The sequence below is a fragment of the Ascaphus truei genome, chromosome 5 (assembly GCF_040206685.1).
Source record: "Ascaphus truei isolate aAscTru1 chromosome 5, aAscTru1.hap1, whole genome shotgun sequence".
NCBI classification, from domain to species: Eukaryota; Metazoa; Chordata; class Amphibia; order Anura; family Ascaphidae; genus Ascaphus; species Ascaphus truei.
The window spans coordinates 237936293-237949097 of record NC_134487.1 but is presented as its reverse complement, the minus strand read 5'-3'; the positions used below and the strand labels follow the sequence as shown (position 1 = coordinate 237949097).

The window sequence follows — 12805 nt, the reverse complement described above, 5'->3', positions numbered from 1 at the left end:
CTGGTGCGCTTTAACCACATTGCACTAATTCACAATACACTGATATACATACAGATACTAATGCACACACCACTTTTTCAGTTTCCTGGAATGCCATGGGGTTTTGGCATGCCAGAGTGTACTAAATATGTCATGGGGAAATGTCCAATCAAAACTGAAGTGGTGCCCCCTCCTTATACATTCGCTGGGGGCGGTCATGTGATAGCTGCCGGAGGTGCTGTGGAACTCTGGTGCCGTCTGACCTCAGGCACCGAAAAGGTGATACACAACCTGAAAATAGACACCCTACATTGTACAAGCTCACACAGATCATCTACACATGCTTATACTGTTATACTTCACCCTGACCTCCATAGAATAAATGTGTATGTGGTTATGGACAAAAATAATCACTGCTATAATGCAAGAGTTGCCAGTGACCATGGCAAGATCAGCTTCCAGCTTGTACTAGTACCCATGTGTCTATAGTGCCTGAAGACTTACCTGATGCCCATACAAGTTGAGCTGATGCAGACGTTGCTCGACCACACTGCTGGTATCTGCCCCATCCACACAGACGTGATCCACTGTTGATTCATGTGGCATCTTGGGGAAGTAAAACAAGAAGTTGTGAGCATCACATTCCTATGAGATGAATGTTGGTTCTTGGTTGGGAGATTGGGTGCCAATGTAACCCCTTTGGTGCTGGAAAGGGTGTCAAAAAGTAATATGCCTGATTTTTAGAAAATTGTAAATCTATTCAACTTTAGGGCCAAGCTCTTTTCACCTTATTTTAGAAAGGGTTATGCTGTAAAAACAGATAGGGAAGAGAACCCTTAAAATGAATCCCATTTTGTACTAAAAGAAAAAATATTTAGCAAGTAAAAAAAATTGGAGAACTAAAGGTTGCTTCTCTGGTAGCGAAGGATTAAAAATGTTTCTACATTTGTCACGTGTGCTAAGGCCCAGGACATGGTGAAATCAGCGTCGCTGAGGCGGGCTGAGCCGCGCTGAACAGATGCACAAAGCCCCTGCATCTGTAATCAGCGCGGCTATAGTTTCTCCCTCCGCATGCTTGCTGATGCGTGCGGAGGCTGAGAACATATGAAGAGACAGGCAGGTTTGAAATTTTGCCGCTTGGGGGAGCGGAGGAGCGGTCACGTGACCGCTCCCATCCAATGGGGCTGCAGCCTTTTTTTTCCCTACTGTGTCGGTGGATAGCAGAGCCACCAGAGTAGAGGCAGCAGAGAGGTGTGTGTGTGTCTGTATGTGATGTATGTGTGTGAATATATTTATCAAAGTTGCACAATGTTAATAAATAATTTAGTCTCACAACATGTCTTTTTTTTTTAATTTTTAAAATATGATATAATATACACACACACCGGTTCCCCAGTGACACACAAACACACAGACCACTTCAAAGTGACACACACCCACACACACACTGACAGCTACCAAGTGACACAAACACAGTGATATCCATCTCCTAAGCGCTCTTGCTGTCTCCTCTGTCAGGACAGCAAAAAGCTCCTGGTAGAGCGAGCGGCAGCAAGCAGCAGCACAAAAGTGTTTACTATGTCCCAGGCCTAATGGTAAAGATCCCAGGCCATTTTCCTAAGCAGTGCTAAGCCGGGAAGCTACTCAAAGCCTATTCAATTCAATGTATTGCAAGGTGCCTTAGTAAAAATGATCTTGGAAGTGGGAGAGCCAAGCTTGAATTTCATCTAATTTCTATGTCTTCAAGGAGTTCTGGCAACACGTATTAGATTGTAAGCTTTTTGGGCCAAAGGCTGTACAAAATCTACGCACAAAGATGCTATGTGAGCTGTAATATGACTGTGTGTGTGATAAGGACTTGCTGCCATGTACATACCAGCACCGGCAGAGCTCGGAATAAATAGCTGAAGGGGTAATACAATAGGTTGATAAAGGAGGCGGCGTAGAGATCGGCATAACGCATTAGCTGACTGGAGAAGAGCGTCTGTCGCGACCCGCAGCGGAACAGACTGCCCATCTTTCCGTAGCACATGTCCATCTTGTGCGTTACTTTCTGTGTGCAAGGGAGGAAGCAGCAAGAGTTTACATTCACAGGAGTGAATCTGAATACTAGAGGCAGTCCCTGCTAGTACCAACATGAACTGGGTGATTGATGCCTCTATTTTTTTTTTTAACAAAATCCTAAACTCTATAATCATTTTTTAAATCCTTTTTCAAAGTTAGTCTGCAAACATAGGAGCCCCAAACCAAAATCAATGGAACTGTTAAACCCCTCCTGCCTTGTGACATCAATGGGTTTCAAAGAGCCTCATCAGTGGAGCTTTAAGATGAGATACTTTCATTGACAATTATCTTTGAAGTCTGCATGGTGAAGCAAGGTAGAATAAGCAGCAGAGGTTGCCATACGGACACTACTACAGGCTTTGGGCCTTTAAAAATGATAAATAAAATAATCAATAGCTATGTAATTTTTCAGCAGGACCTGCACCTATAAAACAGGATTGTCAGTATGCCCCTAAATCCTTACACAGAGGGGGATTAAAGGAAACAGAGGGTGCTGTTTATTAAAGTCTCCAAACTCCACAACTGCTGAACCAGATGAATCAAAGAAAATAACACAATAAAAAGCAACTACCTTTGGGAAAAAAAAATGGTATTGCTTATTGCACTAGTTGATTAATAGAGGCCGGCTAAACTTACCTGAATCTGCCTCTGAATGGAGGTGATGTCAGGACGTTCGTTACTTCCGCTATCCATGTGTCTGAGAGATGAGAAATTACAAACCTTAAGTCTTTACCTAGGTGAAGGGTTATTGACCCATCAAAGCTCATGAAACCCTGCACTACAATGCATTGCAGACCAACGGCAGTGAAGTGCTTAACACCAGGTCTGCATGGCAGGTGTTTAAAATAAAAAATAAAAAAACTTTATTAGATTCAGAACACAGCATTAGTATTTAACTTTTCATCGTTATCAGAGATGGACAAAATATTTCCAGGCCACCCTTTTAAAACAGCAGAAATGGCAAAGTTTGCCACAAATCACTTACAGCTGCAGCAGCCGTTATTCAAACACTTCACGGGTTGACACATTGGAATACCGATGTCATGACGCGTGATGTCTTCCAACCGTACCGCCTTAAGATGCGAGTGCAGAAAATGGCATTTTAAAGTTCTGGTTTTTAAACACCTTAAATTGACATAGTAGCACATTACTGTACACATTGCAATTCATTCATTTCATTACACCCAAAGAAACTGAATCCATGAAATTCAACAAAGCAATCGCAGTTCATGCTGCGTGGAGTACAGCAGAGCTCACGAAATCGGCGCTGTGATTTGTTTGAATAACGGCCGCTGCAGCTGTAAGCCTTACATGTGGATGAAATGTCACCTCTAGTCTACGGGTTCAAGCTTTTAGTGAAATTTGTGTTAAAGAAATAAGAAAAATGTGAAGTTGCCTTTTGCGAACATCAGATAAAAGCTTTTCACCTTCAAACAGCCTGGGAATCACTGCAAACTGTTAAATTAATATTTAAAACGTACTGGTATAACTCAGCCAGGAAGATGTCCAGACTCTTCAGCTCCTCAAAAAGCTCTGAAAAATAACAATATTGTTATTAACTGCCATCACTATAAACATGTTCCTTTAAAGGCCTAACAATTGTAAAAGATCCCAGTTACATGCATATTTACATAGTAGTTTAGGTTGGGGGGAAAAAACACAGAACACCCATAAAGTTCTAACTTTGGTTAATTCTTGTTCTTTTCTTTGGTGGGGGGGTGGTGTTTTTTTTTTTATGATGCAAAATGTTTTCTATGTTGCAATTATGGTTCCGTAAATTATGACAGGGTGTAGCTTTCTTTGTAAGAGTCTGATACGCAAAATTCCCTAAGCATGCAGAAGTTATGATTGTACCAAAACAAAAGTAGCACAGGAAGTTGCAACTTTGGGGATGTCACTTTTGGTACAGGAAGTTACAGGCGTCGCAGTATAACTTTCCATCGTATACAGGAGCATACAAGGTAAATAACTGATCTAGCAGCTGAGATAGTTGTAAGACTGGGGATACATCAATACTAGAAAACTCAGTCTGAAATCAAAATAAATTAAAATCACACATTTGTTTCTGCACCTCTTGATGTTAGCTAATGGCCCCCCTCTCACAGTTAGTGACATCATACACAGGCATATATAACACAGGTGTGGTATCACAGGGAGAGTTATAAATTATGTCACAGACTGTAAAATCGCAGGTAGAGTCATAAATTATGTAGTGACATCACCGGCAGTCACATAATGACATCCCAGGAAGAACAGTTGTAAAGCAGAGATACGCAGAGCACTGAATATAGCAGCACACAGAGGAAAAGGCCATTGTGACAATAATCATTTTTCCCTGTGCAGGGTGCTGAAAATATGGCACACAAAAAGTTAATTTGCGTTTTAAAATAACATTTTTTCTGTGGAAAATCAACTTGAATAAATGTTAAATTTTAAAAGTGCCTGCTTTTCCCCTAGGCTCATAGAGGTTATCAGAGTTGGATCTGGCCCCTATTAAAGGAAAACTTTTTTTATTGGTCAATTACTTAATTATTTAAACATGTCTACAGTGAAATTGAAACCCAAATGTCCAAGAATTAACCAGAGCATCTTTATGTAACTTGAAAGGAATTGCAAACTGCTCTGGGCAGAACAAGAGATTATGACCAGGAGGACATGCTCCATACTTTACAAATTTACCAAATACAACATAATTCACATATGATGTGCCTCCCAAGAATAGGACATATATATTTGTGACATCTGAAATCAGCAGATTAAACAATCTCAAATATGTCACGATTTTCAGGGTGCAAAGGCCAGAGTTTGTTTGCCCCACAAAATTAGAAATAACCCTGGCAAGACTGCTTTCTAAGCAACAGGCAAACTCAATTATATGGGTCACATTGTTCTAGGAGGTACAGAAAGTTATGGGTTATTTTTATACACGAGGCATTTTCAATTAAAAAAACCTAATTTCTCTCCCAAGCCATAAAAATATCATTAGAGATGGATAAGTGGAAAAATAGGACACTCACAAGAAGGTGGGCTTAGTCTGGTCCCTTTGCAAAGTTTGGGGATAGAAAGCATGTTTTGGGATATGAAAACTGGAATTCAACAAGAGGTGTGTTTTATGCCAACCAGACACGTAAATTCTCATCTTCTAAACTCCAGAGACCTCTTTTGGGAGGGACTTGCTGTGCTGTGTTGGTAACGGATACGTTCTCTGTTTTATATCCGTTTATTTCATGAAACAGGCTGCAATTATTGTATGTTCTTGTAACGTTTCTTTTTGTAGAATAGACAGGATCATCGAGTGCCTGCGGCCTCCGGCCGCCCACATGGTACACTTCTACCGGGATGACCACCCTCAGGTGGATTATCATGCACTCCTACATGCACTCACCAAAGCCTACGGCACTCCGGTTGATGTCTTCTCCTTGATGGCGACGTTTCACGCCCTTGCCCAAACCGATGGGGAAGAAGTATCTTAATTCCTCCGACGGATCCAGTTATCCTTATGGACCTTGGTGAAGAAGAGGGTGGTACGAAAGTACGAAGCCAACGGGCTTAGTACCACTCAGCTCATACAGGGACTCTTGTCCTTGCATCCGGTAGTGATTCGAGTTAGCAGCGGCCTCGCTCCTGGACAGCCACTTTCGTTTGAACATTTAATGGATAGAGTGCAAGCTCAAGAAACAATTTAAATTTTTCGCTTTCCTCAGACGGGTCGGGACTCGACTCCCACAAAGAAAGCTACGGCCTCCTTGAAGGAGTCTAGAAAGGAAGACTCTCACCCCAAGGTGGCCAAAGAGACTCCCCAAGCAGAAGAGGACCCAGATGGCGAAGAAGCCGACACTCACACTTCGGGAAGAGTATCCCCTACCTATTGGACCAAGACCAACCTCAGTGGTATGTCCTGCTTCCGCTGTGGCAAGAAGTGTCACATCTCGCCGCAATGCCCGCAGAAGAAGAAGGCATACGCAGGGATGCTTGATTCTACATCCATGAAGTGCACCACTCAATCTGCTGAAGCCACCTCCCTGGCCGCTGACGATACACCTACGGTTCCCACGGAGACAGTACCGCCGCCGGACGCTTGCTGTAAGCCAATGGGACTCTAGCACAGCCTATAAATAGTCTCTTAGAACATGTCAGATTACACTCCTGATGAAACCGCAATACGGAGAAACGCGTAGAGTGAACCCTGATGAAAGAAGACCACTAAAGGATCGAAGTTCCCCAGAGAGCCAAGTGCAGATGACGTCACTTCCGGTTTCCGGTTTGGGTGAGACGCATCAGTGAAACGCACGCCGAGGCGAAGGGGGGACTGATACAGCTGCTTTGCACAGAGATCCAATATGTGATCTAAACGCTTGTTATTCTTTTAAACATTGTGAGTGTATTGTACATCCACTTACCAATTTTAATAGATATTTCGTACAGTCTGCACTATGTCTGTTTCCTCATTTTTTACCTAAGGTCCTCAGTATCCACTCAGATACACTGACCCACTTCTACCACGGGTAGACGGGCTGTCCCTGAAAGATACCTTTATGGGAACAACACTCACCATACACTTGTGAGTACTTAGCACACCGCACTTTAAATATTTATTTATCAACATCACAATACTGCACCATCAGGAAATGTGTTTCTGTTTTACATGACTTTGCGCTTCCCGATGATCTTCACTTCTTGACGTGTAGGGCCGGCTGCCCTTGTACGTGTCGTCATGGAAGGTATATATTTGTCAGCTTTGCTGAACACTGGGTCTCAAGTAACCATTGTGTATCAGCCCTTCTACGATGAAGATCTCAACCATCTGCCACTGCAGTCAGCAGACGCCATGAAGCTGCGGGGACTAAGCCACGAGGATTACCCCACTGACGGCGTGGTGAAGGTTCGCCTGGACATTCTTCAGCTGAATATGGGCAAGCATCACCCCATGAAGTGGAGGCCCTGGTGTGCCCGGAGCCTCAAGGACACCCCAATGCCCCTATTATATTGGGGACCAACATCGACATAGTGCGGGCCATAATTCGTATGTACTTGTGGGAGGCTGGTGAACTACCCCTGGCGTCTCTTGAAAGCTACCCAGTGCTACACACAGAATGTGGCAAGATAGCAGCCCAGGAGGAGCACGGGATTCTCTACAACATTGAACACTTGTTAACTGAGATTTTACCGGGAGGAGTGAAACTCATGACTGCCACATGCTGCTATCCGAAAAGGCATGAAGCTGACCATCTCTTCTCTCTAGAAAGTACCCCTGAGGATGACGAGTGACGAGGCTACAAGCTAATGGCTGAAGTGAGAGAATGAACCTCCGAGATGCCAAAGAAAGTCCGGGTGTTTGTCCAGAATATCTCCCCGTATCCCATGCTCCTCGATTATGGCCAAAGTCTAGGGCGAATATACCCCGTCGAGCAGATAGGAGTGCAAGCAAATACGGCCACAATACAAGAACCCACAGCCGGGCTGGCCTTTGACTTTGGAGACTCCACCCTGACTGATGAGTGTTGAGAATGACTAAGGGCCAAACTGGAAGCGAGACGAGAAGTATTCTCGACTAGTGATATGGATGTGGGTTGCAGTCGCAGCGCCCAACACACCATCCGGTTACGTGATACAAAGTCAGTAGATAGTAGGAAACAGAGCTCCAGGAGTCCATGCTCAGCTGTAGGGTATCACTTATAAATGAATGAAAGTCTCAATTATAAATCCAAATAGCAGGGAACAAAACCACTATCTAAGCTCACAAATGATTTGTGTCTCCATGTATAAACTCCTAAAACATGTGGGGGACCTGTATACTAGGTATGGGTCAGTATTAAATATCTGACCACCCAGTAACACAGTAACACATGTCCCCCTGGAGAGACACTCAAGTATTAAACACCCAGAACGTAGTGAATCTCTTTGACAAAGGGCGACGGCCCGAAACACGTTAGAGCTTTTTACTCATCCCATACCATGATGTCTACCATGGAATTAAGGATTTTTATTTACAAACCGGTGTCTAGCCCTCTTCGTTTGCTGCTGTGCTCCGTTTCTTCCCCTGAAGATATTTCTTCGGTTACGTGATACTACTCCTTTTCGGGAGCAGTCCCGCCACATAGCCCCTCGGGATGTGGAAGATGTGAGAGACATCCTACAAGAGATGGAGTCAGCGGGCAGAGTCACAGGATCCTTTAGCCCCTACGCCTCGCCGATTGTGGTGGTGAGGAAGAAAAATGGGTTGGTCCGTTTATGTGTGGATTATCGGACATTGAACAATCGCAGTACACTCGTCCCTGGGTTGAAGAACTCCTAAATGCGCTATCCGGGAACCAGTGGTTCAGCGTACTGGACCTTAGGTCAGGGTACTATCAAGTATTAATGAGCGCTGAAGACCAGGAGAAAACGGCCTTTGTGTGTCCCCTTGGATTCTACCAATTCAATCGTATGCCCCAAGGCATATGTGGTGCCCCGGCCACGTTCCAGCGGTTGATGGAAAAGACAATTGGGGATTTGAATCCAAGGGAATGTTTATTATACCTGGACGACATCATCGTGTTCGGTAAAACACTGGAAGAACATGAGGAACGGCTACTAAAAGTACTGGGTCGACTGGGCCAAGAAGGATTGAAGCTATCCTTGGATAAATGTCAGTTCTGTCACACTTCAGTGACCTACGTGGGCCACAAAGTATCTGCGGATGGAATCACCACAGATCCGAACAAAATCGAAGCTGTGGTGAACTGGCCCAGACCAGAGAACGTCATCGAACTACGCTCCTTCCTGGGGTTCTGTGGATATTATTGTCGGTTTGTGGAAGGGTATTCCAGCAAAGCCAAGGTCCTCAATAACCTTCTTAAGATATATCCAGAAGACACCGGTCAGAAAGCCGCCTCTGCTCAAGCACCCTTTTGCGACAAGTGGACAATCGCCTGTGAACGGCATTTATCGGGTTGAAAAGGAACCTAACCAAGGCACCTGTCCTGGTATATGCCGACTCTGAGAGGCCTTACATTCTGCATGTAGATGCAAGTTTCAACGGACTGGGGGCCGTCTTGCATCAGAAGTATCCGTCTGGACTCCGACCAGTGGCCTACCAGTGGTCAGCTGCAACTTGACCCCTAGTGAACAGAACTATCCAGTACACAAATTGGAATTTGTAGCTCTCAATTGGTTTATTGTGGACAAACTCCACGATTACCTATATGGCGTTACTTTCGAAGTACGGACAGATAATAATCCATTAACATATATACTGACGTCTGCCAAATTGGATGCCACTAGCCACCGTTGGCTGGCAGCCCTCTCAAATTACCAGTTCACACTGTAGTACAAACCAGTGCCCCTGAATATCGGAGCTGATTCTCTGTCCCGTCGGCCGGGACTGAATACCCTCCTAGACGATGACATCTGGGAAGAAATCCCTGAACCAGGGCTACGCGTTATGTGTTGAACGGCTGCTATCGTGGAAGATTGAGATGGTATCGCACATAGAAAACAGAGGGGACACAAATACACAGTCTAGTAAAGACAGACAAACCACAACATCATCCATAAATACTGATAAAACAGAATATGGGGGGGTATATACAATGATAACAATAATAACTGTACTCACACGGTCGTGTGTGAGCCTAATCCTGATAGATGTATCTTTACATCTTGGAGTCGACAAAACTCTCGGGTTGATAAGAGACTGGTTCTTCTGGCCACGCATGAGAGTCAGTGGAACAGCACTGCTGGCGATGCTCCAGGTGCATCCAACGGAAGACCCTACCCACCATCGGCAATGTATTAGTGATTACGGATCACTATACTCGGTACGCACAAGCTTTCCCAACCAAAGATCAGAAGGCCGTTACCGTAGCCAAAGTATTATGGGAAAAATACTTTGTTCATTATGGACTGCCCAATCAGCTGCACTCCGACCAAGGCCGGGACTTTGAAATGAATCTTATCAGGGAAATGCTTAAGCTGCTGAAGATCACTAAGTCCCAAACAACTCCCTATCATCCGGAGGGAGACGCTCTGCCGGAGAAGTTGAACCGAACTCTTCTCAATATGCTCGGCACCCTGATGGGCTCTCAGAAGAGCGAGTTGAGTAAACATGTGGATTCCTTGGTGCATGCCTACAACTGCACTCGGCACGAATCCACCGGGCTCACTCCCTACTTTCTGATGTTCGGACGAGAAGCTCGGCTACCAGTGGATATAAGTCTGAGGATATCTACCGATGGGATATCCAATAGGACGCACTTCAAGTACGTACAACAGTTACAAGACAGTTTACAACAAGCATTCCAATTAGCAGAGAAATCCTCCGATCAATTGAACGCTAGTAACAAACGGCGCTATGACCATAAGGTACGCCATCGGGAAATTCGTCCTGGAGACGCTGTCCTCCTTCGTAATCTAGGGATTCCCGGGAAGCATATACTCGCTAATCGGTGGAGGGATGGAGTATATGAAGTTGAGTCTCAGATGCCGGCCTCCTGGTCTATCGTATCAAAGACTCCGAAGGCCTGGTAAAGGTATGGCACAGAAACCACCTGCTTCCCATTCCCCAAGTAGGAGACGATGAGCCTGAAATACTAACTACTCCTCTGGATAGGGAGCCGAACTTAACAGAGGTCAGTCAAGAGACTGTAACTGGCACAACCTCTGAGGACCCTCCCAAAGGGGCCCCCAGATTCCAAGGGCACCTCGCGGAAAAGCTACGGGTAAAGGGCCCAGTAAACAAGCACCACATAGGGTGGTTCCCGTGAGCCAGCCTCTGGATCCACAAAGCCCGTGCTTTGTACCTCAACAAGACTGTGCAGACATTAGTCCCCTCAATGGAAGAGGCTGAGCTTCAGGACTATGTTAGTTACTCTCCAGAGGGAGTGACCGAAGAGCAGCTCCGCCGGAGTCAAAGAGTTGGTCAGCCTCCAATGAGGATAACCTATGATCAATTTGGGGCACTCCATTATGAGGCTCAGCAGTGGGCTCGCAGTAAAGTGAGATCTGTCATAGTGATGTTCAGTGAAATGGATAATCTCATGTAGAACTGACATGATGTGATAAGTTGTATATATGGGATCTGCATTTTTATTGTGTAAATCATGTGTATGGTCATATTATGTTATGCTGTTCCCAAGGGGGGCGTTGGTGTTTTTTTATCAGGGGGAGGATGTAGCCAGGTCCCCTCTGGCTCACCGGGTCTCCTTGGTCTCCCTCTTTGTCCCTCTCACCTCCGCGGCCGGCGGAAATGCTGCGGGTGCCGGGGCGGGGTTGTGGGGGCTGCCGGAGTGGCGAGCGCCTCGCCAGAGCTCCGACAGGAGCAAATGATCAGGGTGCTGCCATCTTGCCTTTGCGCACGCATGCGCAGTATCTTCCCCTGGTGCGGCAGCCATTACTAAGTCGCGCATGCGCAGTGCACTCGCGCGCGCGAGACAGCAATAGGGATTTGCTCCGTGGGGACTACGAGCCTCATAGTGCTCATGGGCAGAGTGATCACATGGGCTGCAGCAGCCAATAGCGCGACGGGATTCCCCTGCTGGCAGATAGATACTTTTGACACGTTAATTGGAGCTGGGACGCAAATAGGGGAGGTTGTATAGGTCCAGGGGTCTGAATCTCTGCACTAGGACAGAGACCCCCTAGGCCCCAGCTAGGCCCAACTCACCCTAAGATTGTGGCTGCTTTAGTGAAGGTCCTTGTAGTTAGGGACCCTGTCATTTAGTGGTCAGCCAGCTTAGGGCCAGAACTGCTTCCGTGAACATTTTTCTAATTGCAGTCTGGGATCAGATTGCAAGAGAGAGAGTGACCATCACCGCGGCGGTCATTCCAGTGGGAGGCGTTCCATTCGACAGAGGATATCGACGGATCCCATTACTCTTTGTCAGCGCACGCGGGTGTGGACACACACGGCAGGTACCGTTCATCAAACGTGCACCAACATACTGTACAGTAAGGCGCTGATCTTTTGGGGACACTTCGTGGGTGATTTGACCAAGGGACTCATCTTGTACTGTGGAAACGGTGTGGGGGTACACGGTGGTGGGACAACGCCCTGCGCGATGAGGTATAGCTGTAACCATTAATATTGCTATTTCATTTATGTGGTTATGGTTATATGACACAGTAAAGGTTATTGTTATAATCTGTGGGCTGTTATTATTGGTTCCTGCTCGGGGTTATCTCATCCAATTGGGATTCCATGCAGGTGGAGGCGCTGCCACTCACTATATTGGTTACCCCAGGCTCCCAGTAGCAGAGGCTCAGATCCCTCTGAGCTGACAGGAAAGCCAGCACTAGTAGACCCTTCATACTAGAGGGAAAGAGGGCTACATTTTTCTGTAACTAAGCACTGTACTATACTATTTTTGTATATGAAATTTTAAATGTAATAAATACTGTCAGGTCTCTAATTAGAGTGATCAGATTTAAAAAAAGTAAAAACTGGGACACAATTAAAATGATTTATAAAACAAATTACATCTCTGAAAAATAAATATTATAAATGGTATTTGTCTTATAGCATTCCAATTTATGCTGTATTATTAATTCTCTCCCCTCCCCCAGTCTCTCTCTCCCCCTTCTCCAGTTTTTTTCTCTATCCCCCTCCCCCAGTCTCTCTTCCCCTCCCCAATCTTTCCCGCTCCCCCCAGTCTCTCCTCCCAGTTTCTCGCCCTCCCCTCCATCTCTCCCTGCCCCCAGTCTCTCCCCTCAGTCTCTCTCCCACTCCCCTGTCTCTCTCCCAAGTTTCTCTCTCCCCCAGTCCATCCCCCCAGTCTCTCTCTCC

The 12805-nt window shown here is 45.6% G+C and overlaps 1 protein-coding gene across 3 annotated transcripts in view; it reads right to left on the bottom strand.

Annotated features, from left to right (window-relative positions):
• LOC142495807 (cytosolic purine 5'-nucleotidase-like) overlaps positions 1-12805 on the bottom strand; it is a 70349-nt gene that overhangs the window by 1772 nt on the left and 55772 nt on the right. For all 3 annotated transcript variants that reach the window (XM_075601790.1, XM_075601788.1, XM_075601789.1), the window contains exons 14-17: positions 3525-3576; positions 2680-2740; positions 1856-2032; positions 484-585 (exon numbers count right to left, since the gene is read on the bottom strand). In XM_075601790.1, coding sequence (XP_075457905.1) covers positions 484-585; positions 1856-2032; positions 2680-2740; positions 3525-3576 — 392 coding nt within the window. The remainder of the gene's footprint in view (positions 1-483; positions 586-1855; positions 2033-2679; positions 2741-3524; positions 3577-12805) is intronic.